General features: G+C 41.6%; 2 protein-coding genes across 2 annotated transcripts in view; one reads left to right on the top strand and one right to left on the bottom strand.

The window, feature by feature from the left end:
• LOC145358504 (endophilin-A2-like) overlaps positions 1-10906 on the bottom strand; it is a 129056-nt gene extending 118150 nt beyond the window's left edge. The window contains exon 1 of the mRNA XM_080212619.1: positions 10380-10906. Coding sequence (XP_080068745.1) covers positions 10380-10424 — 45 coding nt within the window. The 5' untranslated portion in view covers positions 10425-10906. The remainder of the gene's footprint in view (positions 1-10379) is intronic.
• A 338-nt stretch (positions 10907-11244) lies between these two features.
• Positions 11245-16927, top strand: part of chaf1a (chromatin assembly factor 1, subunit A (p150)) — a 65698-nt gene continuing 60015 nt past the window's right edge. The window contains exon 1 of the mRNA XM_080212971.1: positions 11245-11370. The gene's annotated coding sequence lies outside the window, so the exon portion shown is untranslated. The remainder of the gene's footprint in view (positions 11371-16927) is intronic.

Genomic DNA, 16927 nt, shown 5'->3' with positions numbered 1-16927 from the left:
ATAATGGTGGGGACATTGAGTTGTAATGCATGGAACACATGGCAGCCAATTTCAGCACAGCAAGTGTACACAAACGAGGACATAACCTACTGGTTTATCAGTTTTAGTGGTGCTGGCTGATGACCAAATATTACCTAGAAACAGAAAATACACTTTTTCTTCTACAAGTAGGACCACAGGATCTTTTACACACTCTGAAGAGGAGAAATAGGCTTTTGTTTAACATTTCATCTAAATGACAACACATTGACAGTGCAATGCCGAGGAACTGTTGCATTGAAATACAGCCTGGTTTAGGTGCTCAAGTCTCTGGAGTGAGGCTTCAACCCATGAATATCTGGCTCAAAGGCAAGTTTGCTGCTACTAAGCTCAGCCAACACATTGTGCTGTGGCACTAACTCTCAAAAGGAGATGAATTTCAATTTTTAAAATATTAAATATACTCCAACATTTAACTTTAAATTTTAGACTATCTCAATTCAATGGATTCTGAAGAGCCATAAAGCAAGCCATTTAGAGAAGTCACTGTACAAAGCATATACTTTGAAACACAGGCAAATACAGTGGAATAAAGAGATATACAATCCTATGTTCTTTTTTGTTTAGACTAATCCATATATTGTTCATTTAAATGTGCAGGCTTAACATTTTTCATAGCTCAATTAACCTTTCAGCATACTCTATTGTAATTTGAGTTACTTTTTCAATTAAGTTCAGTTAATGAAAATAAGTTAAAACAATTTGTGACACCCACCACCTGCAAGACCAGAAGGTTCAAAATTTAATGACCAGGCTGCACTGATTTATTTAATTTTGTGGACAAAATTTCTCATCCCAAGAACCATTCCAGTAAGCCTCTATTTGATGTTCAAGGATTCTTATATTTTTCCTAGTGTGGTGACCAGACCTGAAAGTAATAATTTAGTTAGAATCATAGAATCCCTACAATGCAGAAGAGGCCAGTCGGCCCATCAAGTCTGCACCAACTTTCTGGCAAAGAATCTCGCCCCATAACCCTGCATATTTACCATGGCTAATCCATCTAACCTACACATCTTGGAACACTAAGGACATCTTTGGACTGCAGGAGGAAACTGGAGCACCTGGAGGATATCCACACAGACAGGAGGAGGATGTGCAAACCCCCACACAAAGTCACCCAAGGTCAGAATTGAACCCAGGTCCCTGCAGCTGTGAGGCAGCAGTGCTAACCACTGTGCAGCCCTAACATGGGCCTAACCTTTTTTTTTAAAATAAAGGCTCAGCATAATTTTCCTGCGTTTTTATTCAGTGTACCCTTTACAAAGATCCAGATCCTATTTGCTTTGCTCAATGTCTTGCCACCTCAAAAAAAATAAATGCACACAAACTCCAGACCCCTCTGCACATTTTAATAGTAAACCACTTTCTGCCCCCTCTGTCAAAATATGTCACCTCACATTTCCCTATTAAGTATCTGCTACTTGTCTGCCTATTCTGCTGGTCAATACATATCCTGTTATGGTCAATTTACATCATCTTCATTGTCTACCACTCCTTCAAGTTTGATATCATGGCACATTTTGAAATTTTACTCTATTCCAAGAACTACATTTCTACCACTTGGGGAACATTACTGCCTACTATAATCTGAAAAATAACTACTGTCGTTAAGCTAATTGTTTATCCAAAATAAATAATTGTCCCTCCTAATCAATTTTGCTAACCAGCCTTTAAGCAGTAATTTGTCAGATACTACTTAAAATCCATATAGCCAATATCCATCAATCTTCTTTGTTACTTCATCATCAGGATCCCCAATTCTGATTTTTAGTCAGTGTTTCCTGCTGCAAAGTGTCCAAGTTGAAATGCCCCTTACAATTGAATAACCAGCACTTATTGTGCTGACCAAGATGTGAAATATGCCCAAAGTATTGTGGGGTTCTCAGCACTATGGTATATTTCAACAGGATAGGAGAAAACTGGGAGGTCAGAAAAGGTTGATCCGTAACAATGGGACTATATCACAGGAAACTATAGTTCAGTATAATTTATGAAGATACCCTTTAACTTCAATGTGACAATGCAAATGACAAACAGTATTTTTACAAAATTAATACTATGACAAAAAGGACAACAGTTCCAGCTCCGTATTTGGCAAAAAATGAAGCGCAAGTATTACTGACCTAACCTTGAAATAGTTACACATTTAAACAGAAGAACAAAACGTTAAAATTATCACTGTTGGTGATAATGGAGGACGCTAATGAAAATGATACAACCATACCGGCTACAGTGAGATTTTGTACCATTCAGTATCGGTATAAATAAATTAAGTTGACCTAGTAACACTGTCATTAACTTCCATCAACAATTTATAGTTGTATAGCCCCTTTATTATAATCTCAAGTTGCTTCACAGGAGCATTATAAAACAAGAGCCACATAAGGAAGTTAGGTTAAATGGCCAAAATAAAGAAAGTGAGATGGAGTCATGCTGGGAGGAATTCCAGGCAGGTGGTTTCCAGCAGGTACAATGTGGGAGTTCAGCCAGAAAGCTGAACCTTCAGTCATCACCCAACATCATCACAGATAACTTTAATTATGATCTGATAGTTGCTGAACCTTGCCACGTGTTAAGAAAAGAGATTCTGCAATGTCTTATCATAACGCTTGGGGTTATAATAGTGGGGAGTGGTACTGAACATGTTTAAGATAGAAATAATGCACTGGTCTTCAATTACTCAATGCATGAAATAAAATGATCCAGGAAGTGCTTTACATTTCAGGACAACATTCATGCACAAACAAAAAGGAATTATTTTTCTGCTTTATAAAACTGCTCTAGCATCATATTTCTGTCACCTTCAGATTTGCAGCTATATATCAAAAAGTGTAAAACCATGTGACAAATGCAACACAATAGAAAGGAAGTACAGCACTCAAATTTTAACATGAAAATTCATCAAAGAAAAAAACTTAAAAGCTGCAAATGGTACAGAAACAGTTACAATAGACTTTAGCAGAAATGTTCAAATTGCAAAGTGAAGTTAAGGCCATATTCAGACCAGCCATGATCTTACTGAACAGTGGAGCAGGTTCAAGGGGCTGAATGTCCTACTTCTGCTCCTAATTCTTATGTTTGAATGTAAGAGAAGATTCTTCTCCCTGTTCAATCGATACCAAACGGCCAAGATTGAGAATTTTTTTAAAAATGAGAAGCATAACAAGACAAGAAAAACATTTTTATAATTTTTTTGATCAGAATCCAGAAGTATCGTAACTAGTTGTTGAAGCAAAGTCCATCAGATAAAAGAATATTGAAATAAAAAAAGACACAGTTATGGTATAAAGCAGGAAAATGCGATGAGAAATGCGATATGATAGAGCGGCACGGTGACAAATTGTTAGCACTGTCCCTAAAATAATGAGGGGCACAGATCAGCTAGATAGTCAATATCTTTTCCCAATGGTAGGGGAGTCTAAAACTAGAGGCCATAGGTTTAAAAGTGTTCAGAGGGGCACTTTTTTCACACAGAGGGTGGTGAGTGTCTGGAACAAGCTGCCAGAGGTACTAGTAGAGGCAGGTATAATTTTGTCTTTTTAAAAGCATTTAGATAGTTACATGGGTACGATGGGTATAGAGGAATATGGGCCAAATGCAGGTAATTGAGATTAGCATAGTGGTTTAAAAAAAGTGGCATGGACAAGTTGGGCCAAAAGACCTGTTTCCATCCTGTCAGCCTCTTTGACTCTGTTGCCTCACAGTGCCAAGGACCCGGATTCAATTCCGGCCTCAGGTGGAGTTCGCATGTTCTCCCAGTGTTTGCATGGGTTTCCTCCAGGTGCTCCGATTTCCTCCCACAATCCAAAGATGTGCAGGTTAGGTGGATTGGCCATTCTAAATTGCCCCTTAGTGGGGTAAATGCGTGGGGTTGCGGCCTGGTGGGATTGTTGACCGTGCAGGCTGAATGAGTCAAACGGCCTCCTTCTGCAGTGTAGGGATTCTATGAAAATGGATAGCTTCAGGAGGGGTAATTAGGAGAAGAACAAAGAGCCAAATACTTCCTTCTGAGCTGAAGTTTGTTATCATTCCATGATAGGGAAACAAACGAGCAGCACTATGGTTCAGCTCGTTATAAATTAATCTGAACTGAGTCATGCACTATGACATTCCAATGGATACACCAGAGTAAATACTGTTTTACTAGGCTATTATTTTTACTAGACTGCCCTGCAACAAGCTGCAGAGCCAGCTGGCCAAGTCTTCCAGTAGTAACGCAACACTGGCAGTCCCATAATAAATGCAAGAAAGAATGGAAAGTAATTATTGGTAATCAATGCCACAAGTATGAATTTCATGCTGTCACCCAACTGTGGGATTCTGACTGGATAAATGACTCAAACTGGATCTTGTGGTTTACCACATCAAACAGATCCATCTCCTTTCATGCAAAACAAATATAAACCAATTAGGAACATGTCTTAAAAGAAAAACCAAGCATAAATTTCAAGTATCAGCTTAGCTTATGCTAGTATTTGTATCTCATGTCAGAAGGTTGTAGTGACTGCCCCACTCCACAATGAGTGAATATGTTGGCCTGCTTTGTGCAGCATTTGCATTGGCATAGCCTCTGATGTAAAAAAACATTGCACAACTTGAAAAACAAGTTAACTCACCATTCTTCTCATTTGCTGGGCCTTGATGTGCACAATTTGGAAAAAAATAACAGTCTGCATTTCAAAGCTGACTAGCTGAGAAGCCCTGAGGAACGATAAGGTGCCACTTAAATGCAACTTTCTTTACAAGAAAATCAACCACAACCTAACCAAATACAGTAAAGCTGCCCCAGGTTACTTCCCTGCCATTAATGCCTGATGATCAACACACCCTTTTCATCCACCTTCAATCCTGCTACATAACTGCAAATGATGTGGCCTGACAAAAGTCAATGCTCACCTGGGTCACGTTCATACAACTGAGTATCCTGAGGCTTTTATATCCCCGCTTCCTGTTTTCTCCCAGTACACTATCTCCCTCTTATTCCATAGAGCGTTAGTCTTGCTGGGATACAAAGCCACAGGGACCCTACGAAGTACTTTCTCAAAATGAGAAATTTTCACATGTAGGCCAAGATATCAAATAAGCCCTTTGCTCAAAAACTAAAAAGTGGGTAAGCTATTTTATTGTAAATATATTTTCGAAGCAATTCTGATGCATTTGCAAGTACCAAAATACCCAGTATGTTGCACCACCATTTAAAGTGGCAATAATAATAGAATAATGCATGGATAAATAAGAATTGATACATTCACAGATGTGACCATTACTTTACATGCATTTGCACTGGGAATAAATTTTAGATATCCTTCATTTACTACCATACTGACATCTCCAACTTCTGTGATAAATGTGACTTAAATCTCTGGTGCATCAGAATAAAACACTTTACTCAAATTATAAACACTTGATCTGGAACATTAATGTGCCTTTTCATCTATATGTTAATGAATCAGTATGGTTAGAAGAGCTACAAATAGCAAACAAGACACCGTCAGCATTGGTTTTATTACTGGAGTAAGTTTGCCTGACAAAAAGATGAATAAACAACAATGATACACAATGCATAGGTTTAAACAACACACTTGTTTGGATCTCTACATTACTGTTTTTACCCAGACCGCCTATTCCGACCTTAAACAGCTGCTGTATTTCACACAGCAGAGTTCAAAAAGCACGAGCATGTCCACATCACCTCATGCAAGTGGTTATTGTTCAGGTATAAGCCAATGAACGCTGCTGAATGGCACTCCACTATGGGAGTATCAGAGCTGATCCAGAGTCTGGCCTGGTTAGACATCAACATGCATACACTCAAACACAAACCACTGAAAGTTATCAGAGCAGGAATTCCAATTGACCTCCCTCCCCACCTCAAAATGTCAAAGACAACTGTAGCAAACCCTCTGATGCTCTTAAAGCAAAAGCAGCTTGGACAAGTTGGGCCAAAGGGCCTGTTTTCATGCTGTAAAGTTCTATGATTCTAAGCTGCTAACTTGACACAGCCCAGGGAAGGTTTGAGACTGGTCAGCGTGTTAGGCCATAACACAAAATGGGCAGCACAGTGGTTAGCACCAATGCCTCACAGCACCAGGGATCTGGGTTCAATTCCCATATTGGGTCACTGTCTGTGTGGCGTTTGGACGTTCTCTCCGGGTCTGCGGTGTCGGTTTCCTCCCACAGTCCAAAGATGTGTGGGTTAGCTGCGTTGGCCATGCCAAATTGCCCCTTAGTGTCCCAGGATGTGTAGATTAGAGGGATAAATAGAGCAATGAGGTTACGGTGACAGGGCCTAGTGGGATTGCTGTTGGTGCAGGCTTGATGGGCCGAATAGCCTCTTTCTGTACTGTAGGGATTCTATGAAAATAATGACACTGCAACTATTGATAAATACGATTTCACAGAGTGCACATACCTCTCTTTATAGGCCACACTATCAGTACAATCGATACTTCCGTATAACCAAGGTAGTGGAGCCCAAGAATTGGCTCATCAGGACAAGAGGAGGAAATTGGAAAAACGCAAGTGCATTTTTGGTCTTAATTTAAAAGAAATAAACAGCAAGGTTCATCTTTCAGAATTGAAAAGTAGGAATAAATAGGAAAATACGTTTTAAAAATGTATAACCAAGAAACACAGTAGAGTCCGGAGGGGCAACCTCTTCACGCAAAGGGTGGTGCATCTGCGGAATGAGCTGCCAGAGAAAGTGGCTGAGAAAGGTTCAATGGCAACATTTAAAAAGCATTTGGAAAAGTGCATGGATGGGAAAGGATTAGAAGAATATGGGGCAAACGTGGGCAATTGGGACTAGCTGGGAAGGCACCATGGTTGACATGAACTGGTTGGGCCAAAAGGCCTATTTTCATACAACATGACAATACAAAACAAAATAGATGTAACACGAGCATGATTGTTTCATTCAGACTGAAACAGACAAAAGATCATCGTTAAGTCCTCGCAGGAACACAAGACATAATTCATGTTTCATACTCCAATAGAAACATCTTACATAAAATGTGCCACCATTCTGCGACTTGCAAAGACAGTCTACTTATGTGATTGCACTCAAATGAACAATGCTGTTTATAGAGTGTCTGGAGACTTCCTCCCACACTTTAGAATTGCAATGTGTTACTAAGCAGTTCTATTGCAGAGATCATTCTTAGGATGATGTTGCACTGTGCAGTTATAATATCTTCAGAGGTTGGCCCCAAAACTAATTTTTACAATGTGCCATTTGTTAAAATTTGTAATTTTTTTCGCCTGTTCTGAATTAATGCAGGCCCCAGACATCATAGAAAATAAAAGCAAAATACTGCAGATCTTGGAAATCTGAGTCATATCAGACTCGAAACATTAGCTTCTCTCTCTCCACATATGTTGTCAGACCTGCTGGTTTTTCCAGCACGACGTTTTTATTGACAGCTATGATGGCTTGCTTTGTCAAATTGCCAGACGTTGTTTTAGTGAGTGGGTTGATTGAGCAAAACCAAGTCTACATGGAGGAGAGATTCCATGCTTCTAGCTTTGAAGATATAGCACTTTTATAGTTTCAGATCAATAGTTCTTTTGTTCGTCTTCCCCACCCCCACTAGTTTTAAGATCCACTGGCATGTGTCTATTACCTCATTCAAGTGGCCACCTCTTAGGTGCGCGCCAGACACCAACAAGTGACATGAAGGACATCACATCTAAGCCCACACCTATCCTCAACACAAAGTAAAATAAATTTTACTTATTAGGTCACAAGAAAGACTTACATTAACACTGCAATGAAGTTACTGTGAAATTCCCCTAGTCGCACACTCCAGTGTCTGATTGGATCAATGCACCTAACCAGCACGTCTTTCAGATTATGGGAGGAAACCGGAACACCCGGAGGAAACCCATGCAGACATGGGGGAATGAGTAAATTCTACACTGACAGTGACCCAAGCTGGGAATCGAACCAAGTCCCTGGTGCTATGAGGCAGCAGTGCTAACCACTGTGCCATTGAAAGGAACTGCAATTCTGCCTTTTCTAATGAAAGGCTGTCTCAGCCTGAAATATTAACTGTTTCTCTCCACAGATGCTGCCCGACCTGCTGAGTATTTCCAGCACTTTGTTTTTATATTAATAGTTCAGGCTGTTTTGATTGTGGCAAAGGTCGACCTTCCTGCAAACATCACAATAGTTATTTATTAGATCTTTTATTCTGACCTCCACTGCTGCCTGAAAGTAATTTAAATAGAATTAACTGTTTCAAACAATTGTGTGGCAATAATTTAGCTTCAGAGAAGCAAATGAGTTTCTTTGGTGCTTTTTTTTATAATGAGAAACCAATGCAGTTTAGTGAATGGCTGCTCATAAGACACAACCTGGATTTTGGTTTCCTCCCTCTCCTGAACTTCACTGACACATCATAGCTCCACAAGCACTAGTACAAGGCATAGAGCAGAAATAGGCCATTCAGCTCATTGATATCAACTCTGCCATTCAATGAGATCTTGACTGATCTGATTCAATAATCCTCCACTCCATTTTCCCCATAACCAATCCCCATAACCTTTCATTCCTTTACTGATTAAAAATCTGTCTCAGCCTTGAACATATTTAACCAACAGCCTCTTCAGCCCTCTGCGGTAAAGAATTGCACAGATTCACTATCGTCTGAAAAGAAATTCCCCCTCATTTTATCTTAAATGGGAAACCCCTCACTCAGATTACATCCTCTGGTCCTAAACTCCCCCACAATCTGTCGAGCCTCCTGAGAATTCTCTCTCTCTCTCTCTCTCTCTCTCGATAAAACAATCTGGAACTAAGAATCTCCCAAAGAAACCATTGTTGACTGCTGGAAAAATCCATCTGGTTCACTATGTCCTTCAGGGAAGGAACTCTGCCCTCCTTTCTTGGTCTGGCCTATGTGTGACTCACAGCCACAGCAATGTGGTTAACTCTCCACTAATCTCAGGCAACTAGGGATAGGCAATAAACATTGGCTAGCCAATTACACCCATGTCCCATGAATGAATTTTAAAAAATAATTCTTTTAAAACTAATGGATATAGGCCCAACCTACTCAACTTCCCTCATTAGAAAATCCCTCCATACCCAGGATCAACCTAATGAACCTTCTCTGGACTGCCTCCAATGCCAGTATATTTTTTTAGATAAGGGGACCAAAACTATTCACTATCTTACAATCCTTCAGGCAATAAATCACAAACTCAGTGAGGCTATTTGACAATGGCTAATTATAGACAGTCTGCAACCTCATCCACATACAAATTTGTATAAGTGGAATTTTTAGAAAATCAACAGCAACAATCCTGATTTTTCATAAATCAATGGTAGCAAAATCAGCTATATAATATCAAATGCTGCTTTAGCTAAAATCAGGGACTAAACTTCAACTGCATGATTTAGCTGTGCAATAAAGAGTCCATTTTCCATCTTCCCCACCAGTTATGTATCCGTGGTTTAGAATTAACTGCTACACTTTTCCAGTACCTACAGGCACAGGATGAAATTGCACATGTTTTAAGTTTGAAACGTCCAAGCAACCAGCGAATAAAACAGCTTGGAGACTTGGCAACTTGTGACAAATGATGCTACCGCCTCCTTATATATAAACTCTTAACATGAACGCTGCCAAACGCTGCAGAACTCTGCTTCAGAGCAACGTTATTTAACCGCGTTCTCTCCACCCCCAGAAAAAAGGGATTCAAGATTTGAAGGTGGTGATTGGGTGGGGGGCTTGAAATCAACAGTGGGTTTACCAAATTAATCAGAATGATAAGTTATTCATTTTTAAAAAAACTGGTCACATTAAAAATCCAAAAGGTCTGACAGTGGGAGAATAGGGGATTGCTGTAGAGAGTTCATAGCCTCTTGGGTAACGAAATAAAATCCAATAATTTGTCCTAAATTCAGAAAGGGGGAGGGGGAACTTTCCAGTTTCCCGTCCTTTAACGTACCGTGGGGAGGAGGGATTGCAATCAAAAACTCCAAGTTGCTGACCAACTGAAATGGAGTTCTTGTTGATTTTCACAACAGCAGAACAAATATTTAATATTTTTTATTACATAAAAATGGGAATCGTACTCAAAAACTCAAGTTGCTGGCTGAAACATATTTTTATTACATTAATGTGTTTGGCGGGGGGGGGGGGGGGGCAGCTGGGGGGGAAGTTGGAATTGTCCTTGCTGCTGTCCACATTGCCATGTCAGGCAGAGTGAGGGGCTGCCTGGCTCCTGACCAGCCCAGCCTGGGCTCAGTGACATTGCCACTAGCCGGGGTAGGTGCCGCCGAGCTCATTCCTTCACATTCCCCCCCTTGTCCCCCGGCCCAGCCGCCTTACCTGACTCGCTTTGTAAAACTGCTTCTTCAGACCAGCCACCGACATCCTCACCGCGCACTCCTAACGGACCGCAACTTTAAAACAAAAGGAATTAAATACGTGGCCTCTCTCTCCCCCTGCTTGTTTATCCTCCTCCTCCTGCTGCTGTTGCCGTGCTGTCCTCTCTCTCTCTCTCTCTCTCCAGCTCCACTCACTCTGTCAGGGATCTTACATGGCAACCGCAGCTACTTCCGGCAGCCCGCCAACGAGCGCCACCCGCAGGCGGAACGCTCAAACAGCTGGCGGAGGGAGGTCCTCCAGACACAGTGCCCCTTCTGTCGTACTCCAACGGTCCTCCAGACACAGTGCCCCTTCTGTCGTACTCCAACGGTCCTCCAGACACAGTGTCCCCTCTGCCGTACTGCAACGGTCTTCCAGACACAGCGCCACCTTTGCCGAACTCCAACGGTCCTCCAGACACAGTGTCCCCTCTGCCGTACTGCAACGGTCTTCCAGACACAGCTCCACCTTTGCCGTACTCCAACGATCCTCCAGACACAGTGTCCCCTCTGCCGTATTGCAACGGTCTTCCAGACACAGCGCCACCTTTGCCGTACTGCAACGGTCTTCCAGACACAGCGCCCCCTCTGCTGCATTCCAGCCGTCCTCCCGACACAGCGCTGCACTCTGCCGCACTCCGGCTGTTCAACCCTACACGCAGTCCGCCAGACACAGCGCCCCCTCTGCCACGCTCCAGCATTACGCCAGACGCCGCGCCCCCCCTCTGCCGCACGCCAGCCGTTCAGTCTATTACCTCAGCGCCATCTTTCGGTCTGGAGGAGTGGAATTACCCAACTTTTAGTGGGCTGCTTGGATTTGATTTGATGTTTATAAAATGGTCTTTGTGAGGTGTGGTGTTGCTCGGGAAGATAAAGGATAAGTATGTCGAATGATTATGTTGTTATCTGCGAAGAGTATGTGTAGTTTTTTTTTCATCACTGAATACCCAAAGGTGAGGCCTATTTCAGGACATTCTGAAAGTTGAAGATAGATGAGTCAATAAGTTTCAGGGAGGAAGAGATTGTGTTCATGTTATGTCTCCATTATAAGTTATTCTTATCATGAAAAAAAAACTGGTTTTGGTTTTACAGAGATTTATCCTCCAAAAGCTATTCTGATGTGGAAATTCTGGCGTTGTACTGTGATAGGCACAGTCTCTCAACACCAGGTTAAATCTAACAGGTTTATTTGGTATCACGAGTTTTTAGAGGTGAGTTTTCATCAGGTGAATAAACTTAGGCTATTGTACCAGAGTAAGAAATCTCACAAGACCAGGTTGAAGTCCAACAGGTTTATTTGGTAGCACAATCCGAAAGCTGTTGCACTTTAACCTGGTGTTGTGAGACTTCTCACTGTGTTTACCCCAGTCCAACGCCGGCATCTCCACATATTCTATCAGACCTAGCTTTGGAGTTTGCTTCAGGGTTTTCTGGAGACAGTGGAGAAAAAATGTTCTTATTGAAATGTGGGTCAGTGAAAATCTTCAATTAGTGCTGCATGTACTACATTCTAACATTTAGCCATCGCTTAGATTGCTATTTCCATCTCTGTAAAACTCCTAACTTTTTAAAAGATTTTATTCCTTGTTTAAGTTACAAAGCCAATGTAAGGAGTGCACCTTGCAAGGCCTTAGTCCATCTCCTTGCTTGGTCCAAAAAACAAATTCTAATTGAATCCAAAGATGTGTGGATAAGGTTAATGGGCATGGATTAATGGGTGGCACCGTGGTTAGCACTGCTGCCTCACAGTGCCAACGGCCCAGGTTTGATTCCCGGCTTCGGTCACTGTCTACGCAGAGTCTACACGTTCTCCCCATTTCTACGTGAATTTCCTCCAACATTCTGGAAGATGTGCTGGTTAAGTGCATTGGCTATGCTAAATTCTCCCTCTGTGTACCTGAACAGGCATTGGAGTGTTGTGACTTGGGCATTTTCACAGTAACTTCATTGCAGTGTTAATGTAAGCCACTGGGATTGTTGTCTGTGCAAGCCCGATGGGCTGAATGGCTTTCTTGTGCACTGTAGGGATTCTATGAATTCATTATCCCAACAAGAGAGACAAGATCCAAGCTGACAAGAAAAGGGTTTAAGGTTTTACCTGATCTTAGGCTTGATCTGAACCTTGATCTTAGCCAAAGGGGTGGCACAGTGATTAGCCTTGCTGCCTCACAGTACCAGGGACCCAGGTTCAATTCTGGCCTTGGGTCACTGACTGTGTGGAGTTTGTACGTTCTCCCTGTGTCAGTGTGGGTTTTCTCCAGTTTCCTCCCACAGTTCAAAGATGTGCAGGTTAGGTTGATTGGCTAATCAGAAGGATTCTTAACAAGGTAAATATAAGAGGTTCTGGGGATAGGGCCTGGGTGGGATTGTTGTGGTCAGTGCAGACTTGATGGGGTGAATGGCCTCCTTCTGCACTGTATGAATTCTATATAAAAAAGCAAAGAAGCTGGTTTCTTCCTGATCATGGTTCCATTCCCACCAGGTAAAACGCCTAACTTCACCCTTGCCTCAGATGATCTGATGCTAAAACATTCATCTATGCCATTGCCTTTAAAGAAAATGCATTTTGTAACCTGCATTCTTTTGTTGTACAAACCTCCTGCAGCTCTGCTTCTGGCTACTGGCTGGTATACACAAGCAGGACAAGGTACCCTTTGTGGCAATTTGCAATCTTCTATCTAGTATTATCTTCCTGCTGCTCAGCAAATCTTTTTGTTTCCCTTCTGTCCTCATCAAAGTGAATTCCTTGGTGTTGGAGATCTTTCTATGAACAGCAACAGGGTTCCAGATCTCCATATAAGTGCTGATTCTGAATGTTGAGTGGATGTTACCATAGCAGCTCAGCGTCCTTGGGACATTGATTGGCTCAGTTGGCTGGCTGCTGTGTGTCAGATTGGTGTCAACAGCATAGGTTTTAATTTTTTTTTTAAGTTTAAAAATTAATTTATTAGTATCACAAGTAGGCTTGCATTGACACTGTGTGTGTTGGAGGGGGGGGTGGATAGTGGAACCTGGGTCCCTGGTGCTGTGGGGCAACAGTGCTCAGCACTGTGCCACCCATAGGAACTCAATCCCTATTCTGCTTGGGGTGGATTGAGGACCCCTGCCTCTTTGTCCTATCCATGGTGAAATTGTGCCGCTACGTCTTTGGGCAGAGAATTGAAGAACTCTTGAGAAGTGCCCTTTGGTTGGTTTCTTATGTGTTCCAAAATGCTGCAATAGTGTGGTACTGTGTTTAGAAATATCAGTTAAAAAATTATGTTATATATTGTGAAAAGGCCAGACCAGGTAAGGACAGCAGATTTCCTTCCCTAAAGGACATTAGATACTAGATGATATTTGTCATGGTCACCAGTACTGGGACTAAATTTATAATCCAGGTTTATTTATCAAATTCCACCATCTGTTTTTATGGGATCTGAACCCATGTTAGCCTGAGCCTCTGGATTACTCTTCCCTTGACATTACCACTGTGTTCCCCCCCGCTCCGTCCCAACTATGAAATAATTATTACATAACCATAATGTCAACTCCTTGCTTACTTCTTGACATTCAAAGTAAAAACATTTTTTTGAGTTCTACTCCAAATTTAATTTGCAGTTAAAATTCAGCACCTCTCCTGGCCTCTTTTTTGGTCCTAGTCTTAATTTTTTTTAAAAATTGAAAATCTGGTGGATAAACTGGTTTTAAAGATCCTTATGTTTCTTTATCACTGGTTTTATCACTGGTTTGTTCATTTATTGTCAGAGGTATCACATTTGTGACTCCAAATGTAATCTACAGTGATTTTATATTGGTTTATATTGCAGCTCCTCGTGAGTCATGCCCACATAGCTAACCTATTTAGCTGACTGACTGGCTGTGCCTTTATTTCACACATTTTCTGTTTTTTTTCATTTTCAGCATTAACAGGTTGCAACTTTTTTTTTAGTTGTATTCTCAATATTCCATCATGAACAAATGATCCTGTCATAGATGTTGCTGTGAATGTATTGCCCTTTACATGTGTTGGTAATAAATCATACACTGCACGTGTTAAAGCTGTAGTGACCATGAGTTGTCATTCCTTTAGGATGTCGAGTGAGGTTGAAGATATTTTATTGGATTTATTTTCTTCTTCCCCACTCCTGGAGGCAATACCAGAAGGATGTGGAGGCTTTGTGGAGAATGCAGAAAAGGTTTACCAGAATGTTGCCTAGTATGGTGGTTATTAGCTATGAGGTGAGATTGAGTAAACTAGGGTTATTCTCCCTGTAAAGATAGAAGTTGAGGGGCAACCTAATAGAAGTTATAAAATTATGAAGGGCATTGTTAGGGTGAACAGTTGGAAGCATTTCCCTGATCAGAAATGACAAACACAAGGGGTCACAAGTTCAAGATGAGGGGGGCAAGGTTCAATATGGATATGCGGGGGATCTTTTTTTTTACACACAGGGTGGTGGGGTCCTGGAATGAACTACCAAGCAAGATGGTTGAGGCAGACATGCTCAGTTCATTTAAGACTTATTTAGATAGCCATATGAACAGATTGGGAAGAGAGAGATACAAATGGATGGTCTAGTTAGGAACACATGATCAATGCAGGTGTGGAGGGCTGAAGGGCCTGTTCCAGTGCTGTATTGTTCTTTGTTCAATGAGTCCTTGCTGGAGTTTGGTTCTACAGATAATGGGTGCCTTCCTTCGGCCTGGCTTTTTCATGTGTGAGCTTTGGTGGTTGAATAGCAGCAAAGTATTCAGTTGCAGGTGGCATCAAACCAAGGCTGATCTCATCTACTGTTCACATTTAATAGTAATAAGGAATGTGAATAGTGTTGCTAAACTTCCAGAGTTGGCCTGGAGTCTCCAGCGATTAAGGATCAACCTCCAGGACATTGCTGTGTGCAACTCTGGAGAAAATCATCAAGACATTTAAAAAGTTTTTTGGAATGTTCTTTGAATATTTCTCTTCATCAGATATCAAAATATTAAAGATGGGCTGATTAGCTGGCAAGTCAAGCACCATCCAGTTGGTTAATGTAATGACTCAGGAAGCCTGACTAGAAAGGAACACAGTTTATTACAGAACATAAAGTAAAACCACAACCACCGTTTACACACCTTACCTGGGTCTACAGGACTGGGTCTATCTTATGAAAGGCTCAGGTAATGAGGTCCAGCTCGGCAGGCCATTGCCTGTTACCAGGGAACTCATATTCAACAAGCCCCTCGGAAGGAGCTCAACTAGTGACTCCATGTGGACCTTATCACAGTTAACTTCTTTCTGCTTTTCAGTTGTTTGTGTGTCACAAAGGTAAGTGCTTTGGTTGAATAATGACTGGAACGTGAGGGAAAAGTCATGTGATTAAATCTTCAGGAATACATTTAATAACATTTGGAAAACTTAAATGAGAACATTAGCAAATCTTTTATAGCCTAGGGGCACTGAGAACCAATTTTTAATTCATCCATTAGCTTTGTTTTGGGGAGGGGTGGCTTCACGAGTAAGGATGGTTGCCTTATTCATAGCTTCACTTGAGAAGGTGGTTATGAGCCACCTTCTTGAACCACTGGTAACACTCAGTGCTACTGAGAAAGGAGTTCCGAGATTTCCAGTCAACAACAGTGAGGGGAACAATTATATAGTTCCAAGTCAAAATCATGTGTGACTTGGAGGGGAACTTGCAGGTTGTGGTATTCTCTTGCATCTGCTTCCCTTGTCCCTCTAGGTGGTAAAAGTTGCTGGTTAGAAAGGTGCTGTTTGCCGAGTTGCTTCCGTGCATTTCCTATTTAGTGCATACTGCTGCCACTGTATATCACTGGTGGAGGATGTGAACGTTTAAGCTGGTGGATAGGGTGTCTCTCAGCTGAAATAATCTAGCTTGGCACAAGCCCGAATCTTGCTGGTTTGTATGCCTCAGATATGTATGCACTTGGTAAACTCAATGTGTCATTAGCACACCTTTTTATGTTGTGAAGCACTTTGTAAAATTTGATCTACAGGGACATAAATCAGCTTTGAGATTTCTCCTGAAAAAATGTACTGGGCAGAGATATTGTCAAGATCCATTTTAAATTTGTAGACAGTGCCCCTTGTAGGAGAATCGTATTATTGCATATAAGACCTGAACATCTACAGCCTTGCTACAAAAGGGGTAATTACTTTTTGATGTAAGTAACTAGTGTTATGGAGACAAACATGCTGACCATTCTTGCTTGAACTGTCCTGCAATTAATCTCTCAAGATGTTCTAAAGTGGTTTTGGTTGAGGAATGAATATTGATTCAGGAAGGCAAATGGGATGCTGGCCTTCATAGCGAGGGGGATTGAATATAAAAGTAGGGAGGTCTTGCTGCAATTGTACAGGGCACTGGTGAGGCCGCAGCTGGAGTACTGTGTGCAGTTTTGGTTGCCGCACTTGCGCAAGCATATTTTGGCCTCAGAGGGAGTGCAGAGGAGGTTCACTAGGCTGATACTGGAGTTGAGGGGGTTGAGCTATGAGGAGAGGCTGAATAGACTGGGCTTGTACTCATT

The sequence above is a fragment of the Carcharhinus amblyrhynchos genome, chromosome 26, assembly GCF_965287045.1.
Source record: "Carcharhinus amblyrhynchos chromosome 26, sCarAmb.v2.hapA, whole genome shotgun sequence".
NCBI lineage: Eukaryota > Metazoa > Chordata > Chondrichthyes > Carcharhiniformes > Carcharhinidae > Carcharhinus > Carcharhinus amblyrhynchos.
The sequence above is the reverse complement of the archived record's forward strand: the minus strand, read 5'-3'. Positions and strand labels throughout refer to the sequence as shown.